General features: G+C 54.2%; 3 protein-coding genes across 4 annotated transcripts in view; 2 read left to right on the top strand and 1 right to left on the bottom strand.

Annotated features, from left to right (window-relative positions):
• THRAP3 (thyroid hormone receptor associated protein 3) overlaps window positions 1-9,441 on the top strand; it is a 27,092-nt gene extending 17,651 nt beyond the window's left edge. Inside the window, exons 6-13 of the mRNA XM_074555443.1 lie at window positions 1,394-2,134; window positions 2,667-2,839; window positions 3,278-3,389; window positions 3,632-3,716; window positions 5,987-6,171; window positions 6,773-6,965; window positions 7,568-7,717; window positions 7,985-9,441. Coding sequence (XP_074411544.1) covers window positions 1,394-2,134; window positions 2,667-2,839; window positions 3,278-3,389; window positions 3,632-3,716; window positions 5,987-6,171; window positions 6,773-6,965; window positions 7,568-7,717; window positions 7,985-8,206 — 1,861 coding nt within the window. The 3' untranslated portion in view covers window positions 8,207-9,441. The remainder of the gene's footprint in view (window positions 1-1,393; window positions 2,135-2,666; window positions 2,840-3,277; window positions 3,390-3,631; window positions 3,717-5,986; window positions 6,172-6,772; window positions 6,966-7,567; window positions 7,718-7,984) is intronic.
• Window positions 8,797-15,853, bottom strand: EVA1B (eva-1 homolog B). The gene is made up of 3 exons (XM_074555446.1): window positions 15,713-15,853; window positions 14,344-14,460; window positions 8,797-14,261 (listed from the first exon to the last, which is right to left on the bottom strand). The coding sequence occupies exons 1-3, from the start codon at window positions 15,786-15,788 to the stop codon at window positions 13,846-13,848; spliced, it is 609 nt and encodes a 202-aa protein (XP_074411547.1). The 5' UTR covers window positions 15,789-15,853; the 3' UTR covers window positions 8,797-13,845.
• LOC113459933 (SH3 domain-containing kinase-binding protein 1-like) lies at window positions 9,576-15,095 on the top strand. Of its 2 annotated transcripts, none has more exons than XM_074555448.1 (6): window positions 9,576-11,657; window positions 11,801-11,912; window positions 12,039-12,100; window positions 12,205-12,487; window positions 12,575-12,638; window positions 12,712-15,095. In XM_074555448.1, exons 2-6 carry the CDS (start codon window positions 11,821-11,823, stop codon window positions 12,748-12,750), a joined length of 540 nt encoding a protein of 179 aa, XP_074411549.1. In that variant the 5' UTR covers window positions 9,576-11,657; window positions 11,801-11,820; the 3' UTR covers window positions 12,751-15,095. The 2 variants fall into 2 exon arrangements, with proteins under 2 accessions (XP_074411549.1, XP_074411548.1); XM_074555447.1 differs by having other exon boundaries at window positions 12,178-12,487.

Below are 15,853 nucleotides of genomic sequence, written 5' to 3'. Positions count from 1 at the left end.
GTAAGTGATGTGTTTTGTGGTGCTGGGTTGTTTTTTTGGGTTGCTTTTGAGGAGCCAGCTGCACGTGTGGGTGCTCCATGAGCAGGGCAAGGGGCTGAGGCAGGCTCCAGCTACAAGTTGTGCCAGCATACTGCCAGCTCTGGGCCTGGTCCTTTCTGAATTATGAAGAAAACACAGCCCAGAGTTGTAGGAAGTTGGAATTGGTTTTCCAACTTGGATACTTCTAAAGATTGTATATATTCCCTGTAAAAATGTTCATAGCCCATGAATATTTGAAGTGGAGATTGCCCAAGGAGGTTTCTTGGCAGCTGGAAGCTCACATTTCCCAGTTACATATGTGTTGGTTATAGACATTTTTAGTGTTGCCTCCTGGAATTGTTAGGTACTGTAAATTAGAAGAAATTAATTAAATCCTACTGCATATCCTGCTGCAAGCAGCCTGGGGCAGGTGCAGCTGCAGTGCTCATGCCTATGTGTGTGGGTAGGATGAGAAACTAAAGCACCAAATACATCTCTAAAATGAAGACAGCCTTCCATGCAGAAGGCATCTGCTTCCATCATTCTCTAGATTAATCCACTGCAGATTGTGCCCAAAGGAGACACTTTGTTTTAAAAGATACAGCACCATTCACAAGTGCTTTCAAGTCTTTATTGTTTTTAAAGATGGTTTGAGCTGATTCTATATAAAGGATGTCTGAAATTTAAAAAGGGAAAGAACTCCTGTGACTCTTTATTTAGACTTTCCAAAGCATGGAGCTGGTGTCCATGGGCTTTCCTGCTGTCCCACAGAGCCAGGGTTTTGATTTGTGAATGCTTTAAAACTGTTCAGATGCTATAAACCAGCTGAATTGTTCTCAACAGAAGTGTTTTATCTCTCCCAGCAGCATATTCTCCTCTGTTAACCTGTTTGCTTTTATTTGTGTTTGCAGTCTGTCATGAAATATTTAGCTTACCTATGAAACTTGCATCCCAAATTTGAAGTAGCTTTTGAGGCTTTTATTTCCAGTGTGTTGTTAAAAGCAGAACAGTCCAATTTGAAAGGTTTGATGTGTTGTTCTCCTGAACCAGGTTTGTAAGTAAATAAACAGAGTGGGTAAGATGTTCCTCTTTTCCTTCCAATACATCTGTGGGTCAGCTGGGTTTGATTTGTCCTTGAGCCTCATTCCATCAGTTCTGCATATCCATCTCCTTGTACATTTGCTGAATTTAGTCAGAACAAAAGTCTGAATTCAGTCTGAGTAATCTGCTTGACATTTTAATTATTATAGGGCCTAGAGGCAGCTTTCAGTACATGCATAACTTGGTGTTCTCTGAAGTTTTGACTCTTTAAAGTGAAGAATTGACCTCCTTGAGCTCTAATAAGAAACCTCCTGTAATGTCTCTTTATGATCAGGTATCTGGAAGAGCAGAAGACTGAGAATGGAAAAGACAAAGACCAGAAAGTAACAAATGCTGAGAAAGAAAAAAGTAAAGAAAAAGGGAATTTCTCTGAGTTGGGATCAACAGATGGAAAGGCAAAATCTGACTCGTATGGGTCGAAAGCTGACTCGGAGAAGGGATACCGCGGCAGCCAGTCGCCCAAGCGCTACAAGTTCAGGGATGACTTTGACAAGCTCAAGGTCCCAGAATTCCACAAGGAAGGTCATTATGGGAAAGATGAAACAGATGAGCAGGACAAGAAAGACAAGGCAAAGGGCCGGAAAGATTCAGATTTTGATGATGAGCCCAAATTTATGTCTAAAGTCGTAGCGACTTCAAGTAAAAGTCAAGAGGAGGATAGGTCAGGAAAATGGGAAGGTGTGGTGTTCCTGCCACCTGGGAAAGAGAAGCAAAGGAAGCCTGATGAAATGGAGGAGGAAAGCTATTCTGAAAGATCCAAAAAAGAAGAGAGATCAGGATCCAAGAGAAATGAATCTGGTCACAGAGGTTTTGTACCTGAAAAGAATTTTAGAGTGACCACTTACAAGTCAAGCCAGGAAAAAAGCTCTTCCCCTCCACCAAGGAAGGCTTCCGAGGTGAAGGAGAAGCCAGGCACCAAAGTAGAGGGGCTAACTCCTGGCAAATCCTCCTTTTCCATTACTCGTGAGGCCCAGGTCAATATTCGAATGGATTCCTTCGATGAGGACCTTGCACGGTAAGGATCTGCCAGCTTTTGAGCAGTCTCAGTAATGATGTTTTTTCCTGTTTTTCTTCCTGAGATCCCCATGTGCTTGCCAACTGTGAGGAAGGCTAAGCAATATTGCATCACAATTTGTGGTTTTGGGAGCTAGAGATTAACTTTTTCCTAACCTTTGCTGTGTAAGATTAGTTTGGGATGCACCAGGCTCTGGGAAGAGCCCCAGATGGAGTCAGGTACTCAGTGGCTTCTGGCTGAGGGAGGCTGAGTTGTGCAGGGGAGCTACTGTGCTGCTTAAATCCATTTGACTCTCTGCCATGTGTTTTACTACTCTTATTCTCCATGCAGCATTAGAATAGTGACCTGAATTATCACAGAAACCTGGAGCAGTGTGTTTAGGGATGTTTAAAGGAGCTTTTGAGTACTTGTGGGTGCCTTACCCTGATAACAACATGAACCATCAGTGACCTCCCAGCTCCTGCAGAATTAAGCACCTTAAATTCCTCTCCTTCACCCCATTCTTTTGTTTCATGAGCTCTTCTTTTTGCAGTCCCAGTGGCATATTGGCTCAGGAGAGGAAGCTGTGCAGGGATCTGGTGCACAGCAACAAGAAGGAGCAGGAATTCCGCTCCATTTTCCATCACATCCAGTCGGCTCAGTCGCAGCGCAGCCCTTCTGAACTGTTTGCTCAGCACATAGTGACTATAGTCCATCATGTAAGAGGTGGGTCAGGAGTCCGTGTGTCCTCGGGGAAGGTTCACTCCTGCCTTGCCCAGATCAGTGGGTTTGTGCACTCAAAGTGCCTGCAGTTGTTTTCCAGCAGATATTCCAGAAATGAGAGCAGCAGCACGATCACAATCATCTTTATTTACATAAATACTCCTCTGCACAGGCAGAAGCTGTTCTTGTTTATACCTGAGAAATTCTCAGAGTCTGAGAATTTTGTGTTCTGATGAGTTTGTGACTCACTTGAAGAAATTGTGTTCGTTTCACTGAAACACCAAAAATTGAAACTGCAGTTTGTCAGCAGCATTAGAGCTCATCCTCATGGTGCCTCTCTGACCTGCACAGGGGTTTTAACAGGCTGTGGGATGGGTGGGCTTTGTATTTTTACAAAACTGGCACTAATATTTTGGTATTGTTTGTTCCAACCCCTGACAGAGCATCACTTTGGGTCTTCAGCTATGACGCTGAACGAACGCTTTACCAAATATCTAAAGAAAGGAATGGAACAAGATGCAGCTAAAAACAAAAAGAGCCCTGAAATCCACAGGTTGGTGCCATTAGACACTGCCTTAACATTGCAGAAGTACTCCAGATTTCATTTCTTAAGCTCTGGAATAATTCCAGAATAATTCAAATCTATAACTACCTTCAGCCAAAAAAAAAGGAAAATATGGGGAGTTTTAAATGCCTTTGGAAATACTGGTCTGCTTTAAAGGACATTTGATCTAAAATCTTCAGGTTCTTCTTATGAGCAAGGTTATATCTATGTTGGTTTTTCTTTTCCTTTAGGAGGATAGATATATCTCCCAGTACTTTTAGAAAACATGGATTCTCTCAAGAGGAATCGAAAAGCTCCAGAGATCCTGGCTTCAAGGTGAACTGTTACTCTGATTAGTTTAATTCAACAAAATGAGTGCATTGGGCATGAACTTAACAGTGATGTTTTTGTTTAAATTACTCTCTACTTAAGTTTGTGTTTTTCTTTTAAGGATGGGCATAATTCTAAAAATGAACTACAAAGGGTTAATTTTTATTAAAAATGTATCAACAACCTTTGTGAAGTGGTTAGACTATGGTAAATGACCCCAAAGTCAATTGAGGTGAGCTTGAGAAAAAAGAGAGGATTTTTGGAACAAGTGCCCATGATGAGAGAAGAGACTTTTTGTGATATTTTTCTGCTTGTAAGTATGATTAACTCCATTGTTACGTGCAATTTTGCCAACCATGTTTTCAAAGACATGCATGTCAAAAAGAGGAAAGTAAAACTAAATGCTGAGCTAAAGCAGATACACTATTAAGCAGTTGATAAATTTTGTTCTAACAACTGACTGTGCCATTTCTGTTGATTGCTGTTACTTTAACATTCAGCACTTGTCTTAGATCCAGAGCATTTGGGATTGAGTGTTTTAGCTTTGCTGAGTAGATGAATGTTAAGCCATTGCACTCACTGTAAACAATCATTAAAAAAGGCTTAACGTAAAATGTTTGAGATTTTAACCTTTGTTTATTCACCTTCATACATATTTACATTGAAGAGATTTTAACCAGTCCTGCTGAAACCTTACTTGTTTCATATTTGTTTTCGATTTTTTCCAAACACACTTGTGGCTTGACATGGACGATGGTGAGATGGATTTGATGGGCCTGAACTCTGAGCATCAGCTTGGCAGAGTGTGTTATAAACGTGGTTTCCAAACAGCTCGCCAGCCTTCCGTGAAACAGACGTGCCCTCCCAAACCCAAATAGGTGTTTGCTGTGCCACATAAGGGAGCTGCTGCTGATTTTGTCACTTATCTGTCATCCATCGTGTTGGGAGCAGTTTTATTCTCAGAGTAGAAATTAAAGCTCTTTGCCTGGGGAAAGTAGAAGAGCAAAATACCAAAACAAAATGCCTGCTTTCACTCCTGCGTTATTTGACATATTTATTTAAACAAAAAAGTGGTTAGAAACTCATGTAAGTAAAAATTTAACAGCTAGAGAATTACTAATCCTTTTGTATTTAATTGAAGGCGATTAATTTGATGTATGTTGCATATCAAGTTGTACAGTTCCCAGGATGAGTGTTGTGTAAATGCAGTAGCAATGGCTGAGGCTGGGTGTTGGTACCAACATGCTGTGAGGCTTCCTGCTGCCCAGTTTTGTCAAACCACAGCCACTGTCACTTAGGGCAGCCAGCAGAATCTCACCCAGGTGCCACAGGGCTCAAAGGTGGAGCAGGGACAACAACTGCTCCTTTCCCAAAGAAACTCCCAATCCCTTCTTGAAGTACCAATTTAAATACAGCTCAAAGCAAGCACTGCCAGGTGTCTTTTATGTTTGTTTTTAATAAGCAATGTAAATTTAGTTTGAATTTTTCATGCAGCTGGTGGGTTTTTGCTCTGTGAGGCACCAGCTTGCTTTGGCAGACTTGGCAGGACTGTGGGAGACACCCAGAGTGTGTCTGTGGGGCTTTGTGGCACCTGTCACACGGTGCCCTCCAGCCCAGGGGATGGAGCTGTAGGTGGCATCTGCACCCAGTAAATCTTCCTGACAGATGTAGTAATGCCTCCCTGTCCATGGGAAGTTGGCCTTCTCCCAAACCCCTTGGATGCTGCCTTTCACTGGCCTCCTCCTGCCCCTTGCATCACTAGCTCCAAGCAGCAAAGAGCTTTTGCTTCTCCAGAGCATCACTTTTAGACCTGGGATTAAAATCCCTCTGGCTCCTGCCCAGGTGAGACTGTCAGCAGGACCTCAGGTGCACCCCTGGGCTGTCAGAGAGCTTTGGCACACTGTCCTTGTGGTCCATAATCAGCTGGATAGAATCCCTGAATTGTTCACATCCTTGCTGGCTGTGGTGTACAGTAAATGTCAGCCTCCATGTCTCCCTCCCCTCTACCAGACTGTTTATTTTAATGCTGTATAAAGAGGAGATTAAAATTTTAAAAATCAGTTCTTTTTAAGTGTAGGAAAATTGAATTCTGACAAAGGCAGACTTATTTTAATAGTGCATTATTTGACATCTTAAAGTGGAATATTCATTAGTGCTCAGTTAAACTCCAGTTCTCCAGAAGTCTGTGCAGTCAGTAAAGCAAAGTAAATGGTGCTGAGCTGGGGCACTGCAGACCTTGTGTTCAACTCTGCCCTCCCTCTCCTCTGCGTTTGTAGGCTGAAGGGAAATATAAGGACGACCCTGTTGATCTGCGCCTTGATATTGAACGCCGTAAAAAACATAAGGAAAGAGATCTTAAACGCGATAAATCCAGGGAGTCGGTGGACTCGAGAGATTCAAGTCACTCAAGGGAAAGATCAACCGAGAAAACGGAGAAAAGTCACAAAGGCTCAAAGAAAAAGTATGTAGGAAACCCAGTAGCCATTTGCTTGTGCCTCTCGTGTCTCTGCTGCTCAGGTTGGAGACGACACCGTGTACAACAGTTGTGCACACAGTTGTGCCCCTGGGACATAACTCCTCCAGTGGCCTGAGCTACCCCTCTGCGTGTGGTCTCGCTATCATTGTATCTCTCAGAAACACTAAATAATTGTAAAAGGTAGATGGCAAAGCTCCATGTGTCAGGATGGGTGAGTCACTTTTCCTTCTTGTTCCTGTTGTGTCAAGAGAGAAACAGCCATGTTAAAATGACTTGGCTTTGATGTTCATTTAATCCTTTTCTATTAGCTTAATTTTCCATTTGACTAAAACTCCATGGATGCATGCTAAGCTGAGAGCAGATGGTGTAAACATCTTAGGAAGGAGCAACAAGTTCCTTCAGGAGAGGTCTTGGGCCCTGTGTTAAAGCCTGAGCTCTTACTATGGCTTTTCCTCTTGTAGTAGGAAAAGGAGAGCCATGGCATTGATAAGGGAGTGATAAAGAAGTGGGTTTGTATCTGATGGGTCACAGCTGAGTGTCTAATGCTGTTGTGTCCCACTCCCCTCCGTCCCCACCACTGGAACAGGAAACACCGACGGGTGCGGGAGAGATCCAGGTCCAGCTCATCGTCATCGTGGTCCTCTCACTCAGTGAAAGCAGAGGAGTATCCTGAGGAGACTGAGGAGAGGGAGGAGAGTTCCACAGGCTTTGACAAGTCCCGCCTTGGGACTAAGGAATTCTCTGGTCCAAATGAGAGAGGAAGAGCGAGAGGAACCTTTGTAAGTGTTCTCCACCCCTGCCCCAAGTGTTCTCCGCCTGTGCCCTGAGGGTTGATTCCCAGAGTGGGCAGAAGTGGCTGTTGTGTGTTGCTCTCAGTTAAAGCTACCCTGGAGGAGAAGCCCTCAGGGTGATGAGCCCCAGTGGAATCACTCCAGGTTTAGAGCATCAGCCAGGCTGCTGGGGGTGTGCTGTGGGCAGCAAACTCCGGCAGAACAAAGCCTGGAAGCTTCTGTGCATTAGTGATGCTGAGCAGCCCGATGGGCACACGCTGTGCTCCCACTGGGGTTTGGCCACGCTCATGTGTGCAGTCTGTGTACAGGGGGGTCTCACCTGCTTGGGGGTGCCCTGGAAATGCCTCCAGGTGATCTTCATCAGCTTTAGGAGCTGTGATGTGCTGTGTGATCAGATGAACTAAAAACCCAAAATCATGAGTGCAGGAGGTGATGTGGCCATGCTAAAGCCGTCCTCTTGCTTTAGTGATAGGTTTCAGAGGTGTTTTGGATGAGATGTTAAGTATCTTGGGAGCCCTGGAAGCTGGCTGGGGTGGGAGGATTCTGCCTCTGCAGCTGTTCTATTTTTCTCCTCTGTGTTGCTGTTGCAGCAATTCAGAGCTCGAGGGAGAGGATGGGGCAGAGGCAACTTTTCAGGCAACAACAACAGCAACAGCGGCGGCAACAACGACTTCCAGAAGCGCAGCAGAGAGGAGGAGTGGGACCCTGAGTACACACCTAAGAGCAAGAAATACTACTTGGTACGTACCTGGGTGCTGAGACACCCGTGTGCTCCAGGTGTGTCCGGTCTCAGGTGCTTTAGAGCCGAAAGCACCCGCTGTCACTGACACACCAGGTAAGGCTCCGGGTGACGCTTCATGGGCAGCTGCCAGCTCCTGCCTAAAGAGAGCTCCTTCCTGCTCCCTGTAGAGTGGTTCCCATTAGGTGGAGCCCCAAGGGCGGTCGCAGAGGCGCGGTGCAGGGCGGTGCCAGCCTGTCTCACCTGCTGTCCTTGGCTTCCCGTGCAGCACGACGACCGCGAGGGCGAGGGCACGGACAAGTGGGTGAACAGGGGCCGCGGCCGTGGCGCCTTCCCCCGGGGAAGAGGCCGCTTCATGTTCCGCAAGTCCAGCACCAGCCCCAAGTGGGCTCATGACAAGTTCAGTGGGGAAGAGGGAGAAATCGAAGACGACGAAAGCGGAACGGAGAACCGGGAGGAGAAGGACGCCCTGCAGACGACGGCCGAGTAGCCGCGGGGCCCGCGCGCTGCTGGGAGCCCTGGCAGGAGGGGAGGGGTCAGGCTGGTGCTGGGGTGTCAGGGTGATCCCCACGTGCTGAGCAGAGCCCTGGAGAGCAGCTCGGAAACCATCCCGATGTTGTTTAACTGCATTTCCAGAGTTCAGCCTCCCCAAGCACGGACTGGGACTGATCCATCATTTACGCTCGGATCCGCTCCTGGAGTTTCTCTTCCCAAAGACTTCTCTTCCCTTCTGGACTGGATACGGTCAAGCGCTGGGTGAGACCCCAGATTTTCCCTTCTCCGTGACCTTATGGATGGTCGGTTATTTTTTGGTAACAGGCTTTGAGGACGATGTGGTTTTAGTTTGTGCCCACCTGACCTCACCTGTCCTGACATTTTGTTTCTCTTTTATAATTTGACCCAGTGATAGTCGGGGTTCACTCGCCCGCTCAAATTTTCCTCCCCTATTGTGTATTCAATTTTCTAAATTCTGCTTATTTTAGGCCTTTACATACGTAGTAGCATCAATTCAGAGATAATTTTGGAAACTATTTTTGGTTCTTATAAATAAGAAAATAATGAAGCATGTGAGTAAACATCTAAATGTTCATTTGTTGGGACCAAACTGCTATGACCTATTTTTTTTTTTTAACTTTTTTTAATGTAACAGTTGAGTTTAGGGCCTTTTAAAAACTATTGTTTTCCTTTTATGTTGGAAGTTAACAAAATTAGCATGGTTTAAAAGAGAAAAAAAATTACACCCTACTTCTGGCCACTGTTTGTGTTCACTATTAGGCCTGGTGTGTGCTGGACCCCAAACTGCTTTGTAGCATTTGTGTCTCCTCCCTGCAGCTGGTTGTGACCCGAGTGCCCTTTCCAAGGTGACACAGTTTTCTAAGGAACTTCCGAATTCTTCTTGGGGAAAAATATAAATGGAGATGAGAATTTTTCAATATTTTTTATTAATCTTTTTATAAAACCAAAAAGCAGATTCCTCCTGAGCTGGTTGAGGACAGCCCTTAGGATGCATTTCTTTTTATCTTCTACTTTATTCTGGAGCAGTTTGTGAGGGTTCCCGGCCAGGTCTGAGCCTGTGCTCGCCCTGTCCCTCTCCCCAGGATTGCTGTGCTGTTCCCCACACACCAGCTAGAGTTTGGTTTGTTTTGACTTGAACAGTTCCTGTTTAGCAAAGCCCCGAAGTTTGTTTATGCAAATAAAATACAATAAAATAAGTCGTAGGTGTAACTCTGCTTGGTTTGTGTCCTGAGTTGCTGGGTGGGAGCCTGAAAGGACCAAGGAGCAACAGGGGAGCAACTCCCTGTTGGGTTTTATGCACTAATAGATAATTCAGCTGCTGTTTTGGCAGCCTGGGGACAGTGGTGATACAGCCTGGCCAGCAGGGATTGTGTTACCGTGCATGGAGCAGCTCCATCCTTCCCACCAGGGGCTGGGCAGCTGCAGCCCCGTGTGCTGCCCTGCCTGTGCCCATCCCAAGGAGGCTGCTGGGGGTGCTGCTGGCTGTGCAGTTTTGCACAGTTCAGCTTTGCTGGCTGCTGTGGGTGACGGTGTTGGCCAAGAGCTGTTGGGGCAGTGCTGGGTTAATGGCACGGTGGTGCTGCCCTTCACTCTCAGCCCTGAGCCAGCCTGAGGAAATGGGTGCCCAGTGTGTGCCCACTCCTTGGCCTGAGTGGCCACACCTGGGAGCGCAATGGAACCTCTGTTCTGCCATCCTTCTCTGCCCTACGGTTCATTCCCAGCCCTCTCCCTGCCTCCAGCTCGCTATTGCTGGGTTGGATGCGTTTGGCCCAAAGGAATATCCAGGCTGTCTCCTGGAGCAGGCAGCGGCCAGGACCAGCCGGGATCCCTGTGTCACACTGACCCTTCAGGCCCTGCGCAGGGCCAGCTGCAGCGTGCCCACCCCTGCACTCACGGGCTGTGGGTTTCGGCCCTCCGCGGTTTGGGTTTCACTTCCCCTGCAGCCCAGGGTGTCACCCGCTGTGAGACCCGGCCGAGCGTGAGCTCTCACCCCGGGCCGGCTGCGGTCCTGGCCGGGCTCCCCCCGCAGCCGCGGCTCTGTCACGCAGGGAAGGAGCCCCGGCGGTGGCACGGACGGCCCAGCCCCGCCCGGGGCCGGAGAGGGTGCGTGGGGGTGCCAGGCTGGGGGTGCCCGGGGGAGACACGGCCCTGGGGGGCTTTGCTGTGCCAGCGTTCCGTGCCCTCCAGTCCCACCCTCATCCAAAGCCTCTCCCACAGCCCAAACCAGCACAGAGAGTCCCCTGAGCCCGGCCCTGGTGTCCATCCGGCCCAGGTGCCCCGCCGGGATGGCCGGGCAGCCCGGGAAGGGCACGCTGTGGGTTTGGGGAGCCGGAGTCCCCCGCGGGGTGCAGGGGTGCAGCGTGGAGCAGCACCGAGGTGCGCCCTGCTTCAACTTCCTTCCCAGCGTGGAGCCGATTTCCTCCGGCATCACGTGCACGGTGTGGGGCCGGGACAGCCTGGCACGGCACGGCTCGGCTCGGCCTCAGGGCAGCCCCCCAGCGCCAGGTAGGAGGGAACAGCCGAGGGTCCCGCACGGGGCTCATCCCCAGGGCAGTGCCCGTGTGTGATCGCGCTGCTCCAGGGCTGGGCCGGGCCCTGGGGCCGGGAGAGCTGCTGGAGAGGGGTGGGCAGGATGCCGAGCATTTCTGGGCACCATCTGGGCACTGCTGGGCACCATCAATCACCCTGTGCCACCAGAGCCAAGGAGCACCGGGGCCTTGGACTGGGGTGTCCTCATCCTGCAGCCCTCGGTGCTTCAGCCGTATCTTTGTGTGGGTAATCCGTAATCCCAGCACCAGTTTTGGTGTCTGAGGCCTCTGTGACAAGGGCTGTGCTGGTGGCAGCAGCAGGACCAGGCAGCATCAGGGCTACTGGCCCACCATGGGGTCAATGGCCCACCACAGGGATATGGTGGCCCACCACGGGGACATGGTTGCTAACCACAGGGACATGGTGGCCCCACCACAGGGACAGCGTGGCCAGCTGTGGTGACAGGGTGGCCTGCCATGGGGACAGGGTGGTCCCTCATGGCCCGATGTCCTGTACCCACAGCTCACAGTGTTTGTGAGCTGTGAGTTTGTCCTGTACCCACAGCACACAGTGTTTGTGAGCTGTGAGTTTGTCCTGTACCCAACAGCACACAGTGTTTGTGAGCTGTGAGTTTGTCCTGTACCCAACAGCACACAGTGTTTGTGAGCTGTGAGTTTGTCCTGCGGTGAACCCAGGGTTCAGCAGTCAGGGATGCTGCTGTGGTGGGGATGGGGTTGCAGCTCCGCCTCGCACAGAGGAAGCGCCGACCACAGGGCTGCTGTGGGGCTGGTGCAGGGTTGGAAGAGTTGGAACAAGGCCCCTTCTCAGCACCTTTGCTCCCCACCAGCTGCAACCAGAGAGAAGAACAAGGAGGGCAAGGACAGAGAACCCCTTGGGTGAGTGCTGGGCTGGAGGAGAGGGAAGCACAGGGATGTGCCCGGGCCAGGGCATGCCACGAGCAGGAAGCGCTTCGTGCTCCTCTCTTCTCAGTGCTGGTCCGGGCCGCAGCCCCAGCCGTGTTTCTGCCTCCTCTCGCCAGAGCTCGCAGCACCAGCGAGGATGGACCCGACCAAGCTCCCACTCACCAAGAGGATGGCTCCTGCTCCCCCTGTTCCTGCCAAGACCAAACCAGCCCCCGTGCTGGCCACCAAGTAAGAAACGTGGCTGCGCTGGGGTGTCCAGGGCCACTGCGATGTCCCAGTGCCGTGCTCACAGCTGGCCTTGGCATGGGGCTGGCACCTCCCTGGCTGTGCCACTCACATCTCTGCTGTCCCCAGGCCCAGTGACCCCCAGCCCAGCGCCTCAGCTGACATGGAGTGGGGCAGAGCCGGTGACCCAGGTAGGATGCAGGGGCCATGCAGGGGGGGCCGGGCCCTGCTCACCTCCTGGGGCTGCTTCCTGTTCTTTCTTTGGCAGATGCCGATGGCTTCAACACGGTGTCAGTGACCACAGCCAGGCTGAGCCACCCCACAGCCACACGGCCACGAGTCCCTGGCCAGCGGCCACCCAGCATGGTCCTGGGGAGCACGGGGGGTGCCCATGGGGGGGAGCAGCCCCAGGGGCTGCCCCGTGCTGCCCCCTGTGCCCCTGTCCCCAGCACGAGGCAGGCGCCTGTCCCAGCAAGGAGCACAGAGGGGCTGGAGGGGAGGTCACTGGCCCTGGAGGATCTGAAGGCTGAGGTCCGGACCCTGCACATCCTCGTGGACCTGATGCGAGTCCAGCACCTGTGAGTGGGGATGGGGGTGCCGGGGGATCCCCAGTGGCTCCGGGCTGCCTGTCCTGGCCCCAGCTGAGCCCCCCTGGCGTGTTGCAGGCGGGACCTGCAGGAGCTGCGGCAGGAGCTGTGCCAGGAGCGGGCTCAGCGCCAGGCGCTGCAGGTGAGTCCCTGACAGGGCTGGCTTTGTCCTGGGGTCCCCTGTGCCCCCCAACAATCACAGCCTCTCCCCACAGGCAGAGATCGAGCGGGTGAGGAAGGGGCTGCCCTGTTAGGATGGGGGGCAGGTGGGTGGCACATGGTTCCTGTGCCCCCCCAGCCTGGTTCTACGCCCATCGGACACCAAAGCCCACCCCACACTGCTCCCTGAAACATAACAGCCCCATGAACTACAGAAATCATTTAAAATAAACTGTTTTGGGTACAAAGTGCTGTGTGGGGATTGCTCAGGGCTGCCATGCCCCTGAAGGGTTGGGCTGGTCCCGCCAGGCACAAGGGGTCCCACCATGGCCCAAGGGGTCCCACCATGGCCCAAGGGGTCCCTCCAGAGCCCGGGGCAGGGCCTCCTCCTCCTCCCCTTCCTCCTCCTCCACCCCCGCACAGTTTCCCAGGCCAGCTTCAGTCCCAGCCCCAGCCCATCCTGGCCTCCAGCCACTGGAGAACATCTGGAAAACATCTGGGTCCCGCTGGCGCTGGCGGCGGGGGGGAGCCGGCCTGGGAAGGAGCTATTTTTGTAAATCCGCCGGTGAGGGGGCAGCGGGGCCCGGCGCCCCGCGGGGCCGGGCTGGGATGGGGCAGGATGCGGCCGAGCCCGGCGGGAGCTGCCGCATCCCTGGGGAGCAGCGGCCGGCCCGGAGCCCAGCGGGAACATCCGCCTCGCTCCGGCCGCGGGGTCACGGCGGGCGGCGCCGGAAAGGACCCGGCTAATTTTAGTGGGGCCGGGAAGGGAATTGCCTCGGGGAGGGGTCCAGGGCCCCCAGAACGCCGGACCCGCCATGCCGGGCTCTAGTTCGTGTACAACAGCACCATGTTTGTGGGGCAGGAGCCCACGGCTCGCACGGGTGAAACCCCCGCCAGATCCGGCAAGGGCTGCCCCGTCCTTGTCCCCGTCCCCGCGTGTCCGGGGCTGCTCGGCTGCTGCCAGCCGTCGTACCAATGGCTCAAAGTGCATCGTGTCCCGCAGTGGCAGGGGCGAGTCCAGCCCCAGGGGTGCCCGTGACACCGGGGATGGCTCTCGGTGCTGCAGGGACGGTCCGAGGCGGCTCCGCCAGCTCGGGGACAGCGAGCAGCGCCCGTGTCCGCCTGGTCCCTCCTGGCACGGTGCGGATCAGCCATGGGGTGCACACACCGTGCCGGGGCAGCTGCCGGGCTCAGTAGTAGTGGACGCGGCCCAGGGTGCCGATGGTGCCGATGGTGCCGGAGCCCAGGATGTCGGGCTGCCCGTTGCGCCAGATCTCGCGGATGATGCGCTCCCGCTCCTCCAGCCGCTGCGCCCGCTCCAGCTCCTCGGCCGACGCGAACACGTTCACGGCCAGCGCTCCGTCCCCGGGCCCGTGGCTCTCCAGCGGGATCTCGGTCACCGGCAGCAGCGACTCAGACGCCGCGCGGTCGACGGTGTCCTCTTCGTCCTCGTCGTCGTCCTCGTCGTCCTCGCTGATGTCGCCGGGGCGCGCCGGCGGCCGCGGGGAGGGCCGGCAGGACAAGCGCAGCACCAGCAGGCACAGCGTGAGCACCAGCCCGAAGCACACGCCCAGCACGAAGTAGAGCCCGAAGCTCTCGGGGTTGGCTGCGGGGGGAACGGAGCGGGTCAGGGACCAGCCCGAGCCCGCCGGGGGCCCGCGGTGCCGCCCAGCCCCGTCCCGGCTCACCTCGGATGTGCGCGTACGCGGCCATGCTGTTGCTGAGCAGCTCCATGTCCCTCCGGCGGCTCTCCATCCCGGGCCCGGCGGTTCTCAGCGGCTCCAGGGGCGGCACATGCTGGGCATCTGCGGGGCACGGGCTGAGCACCGCTCTGCAGGGCTGGGATCCCCCCCTAGTGCCCCGTCCCTTTCAAGGCCGTGCCTGGGTGTGCCCTTGATGAGCTCCAGCTGAGCAGGGCTTGGTGCCTGGGCTGGAGCCCCAGGGATGCCGAGCCGGAGCCGTCCCACTCCCGCCGCCCTCCGTCCTTCCTGAGGGAGCGGGACGGATGCGGCTCCTCCTGGCCACGGCATCAGGCGGGTCTGTGGCACCGGGCCAGGGCTGTGTCCCATGCCCGGCCATGGGATGGGTCACGGGGCAGAGCAGGGACCCAGCACCAGGCTGATGGTGCTCATGGGCACACACGTGTGCTCCACACACTCCTGGGCAGTGTCCCTGTCCCTGTCCCCCACGCTGCTCCGGCCCAGCTCCAGCCTTGGCCCTTTGCCGTGGGACCCTGCAGGGCAGGGACAAGGCCAGGCACAGTGCAAAGGCCACCAGGACAGGCCAGCGGTCAGGACGGGAGGCAGGGCAGCAGGAAGGATGGGCAGCAGGGCAGTGGGAAGGATGGCAGGACAGCAGGAAGGATGGGAGGACAGCAGGAAGGATGGCAGCAGGGCAGTGGGAAGGATGGGAGGCAGGACAGCGGGCAGGGCAGGGCAGGGCGGGAGAAAATTCGGCCCTGGCAGGGGACGAGCTCATTCCCAGAAACAGCTCCAGAGAGGGAGGAATGAGGAAAGAAATGCAGAAAATGTGACACATCAGCAAAACCATCCCGGACGGTCCAGAGCTGAGGGGCCGCGGCACATTCTGGGGCTGGGCAGCCCCTCTAGTGGGACACCCCAAAACAAGGCCAGCAGGGTCCCTAGGAGGGAAGGGCTCCCTTCCCTTGGTGCAGCTGCACGGGCAGCCCTGCTCGGCAAGGGGCTGCGGTGGGGCTGGAGGGGCACAGTCCCCCATGGAACCCCGCCGGTGGTGGGGCATTGATGGCGGCCGGGCTGGCTGTAGGGCCTGTGGGTCCCCAAGATCCGAGTCCCGAGGCGCTCAGTGCTGCGTCCCCGAGCATTACACCGTGTCCCCAAGCCGCCCGCTCCGCATCTTCCGCTGTGTCACCGAGCCCTGTGCCCTCAGCCCCCGTGTCCCCGCACCCACCAGCCCCGCGTACCCCAACGCCAGAGCACCTGAGCGGGGCCGGCACCGAGCCCGGAACCCGCCGGGCCGAGCTGAGGTGTCCCGGGTGCCCGGTGCGAGCCCCACGCGGTGCCCGGGGCTGGTACTCACCGGGGCGGGAAGGCGGCGGCGGAGCCGCTGCACTTTGGCTGGAGCGAGGGAAGAGAGAGCAAGGTCTGTTTAGCATTAACGCTGCAGCAACAGGAAATAGTTCGGAGGCGGCTGGCGGTCAGCGCTCCCGCCGGAGCCAAT

The sequence above is a fragment of the Zonotrichia albicollis genome, chromosome 20 (genome assembly GCF_047830755.1).
Source record: "Zonotrichia albicollis isolate bZonAlb1 chromosome 20, bZonAlb1.hap1, whole genome shotgun sequence".
NCBI lineage: Eukaryota > Metazoa > Chordata > Aves > Passeriformes > Passerellidae > Zonotrichia > Zonotrichia albicollis.
Note: the sequence above shows the minus strand (reverse complement) of the source record. Positions and strands in the feature narration are given on the sequence as shown.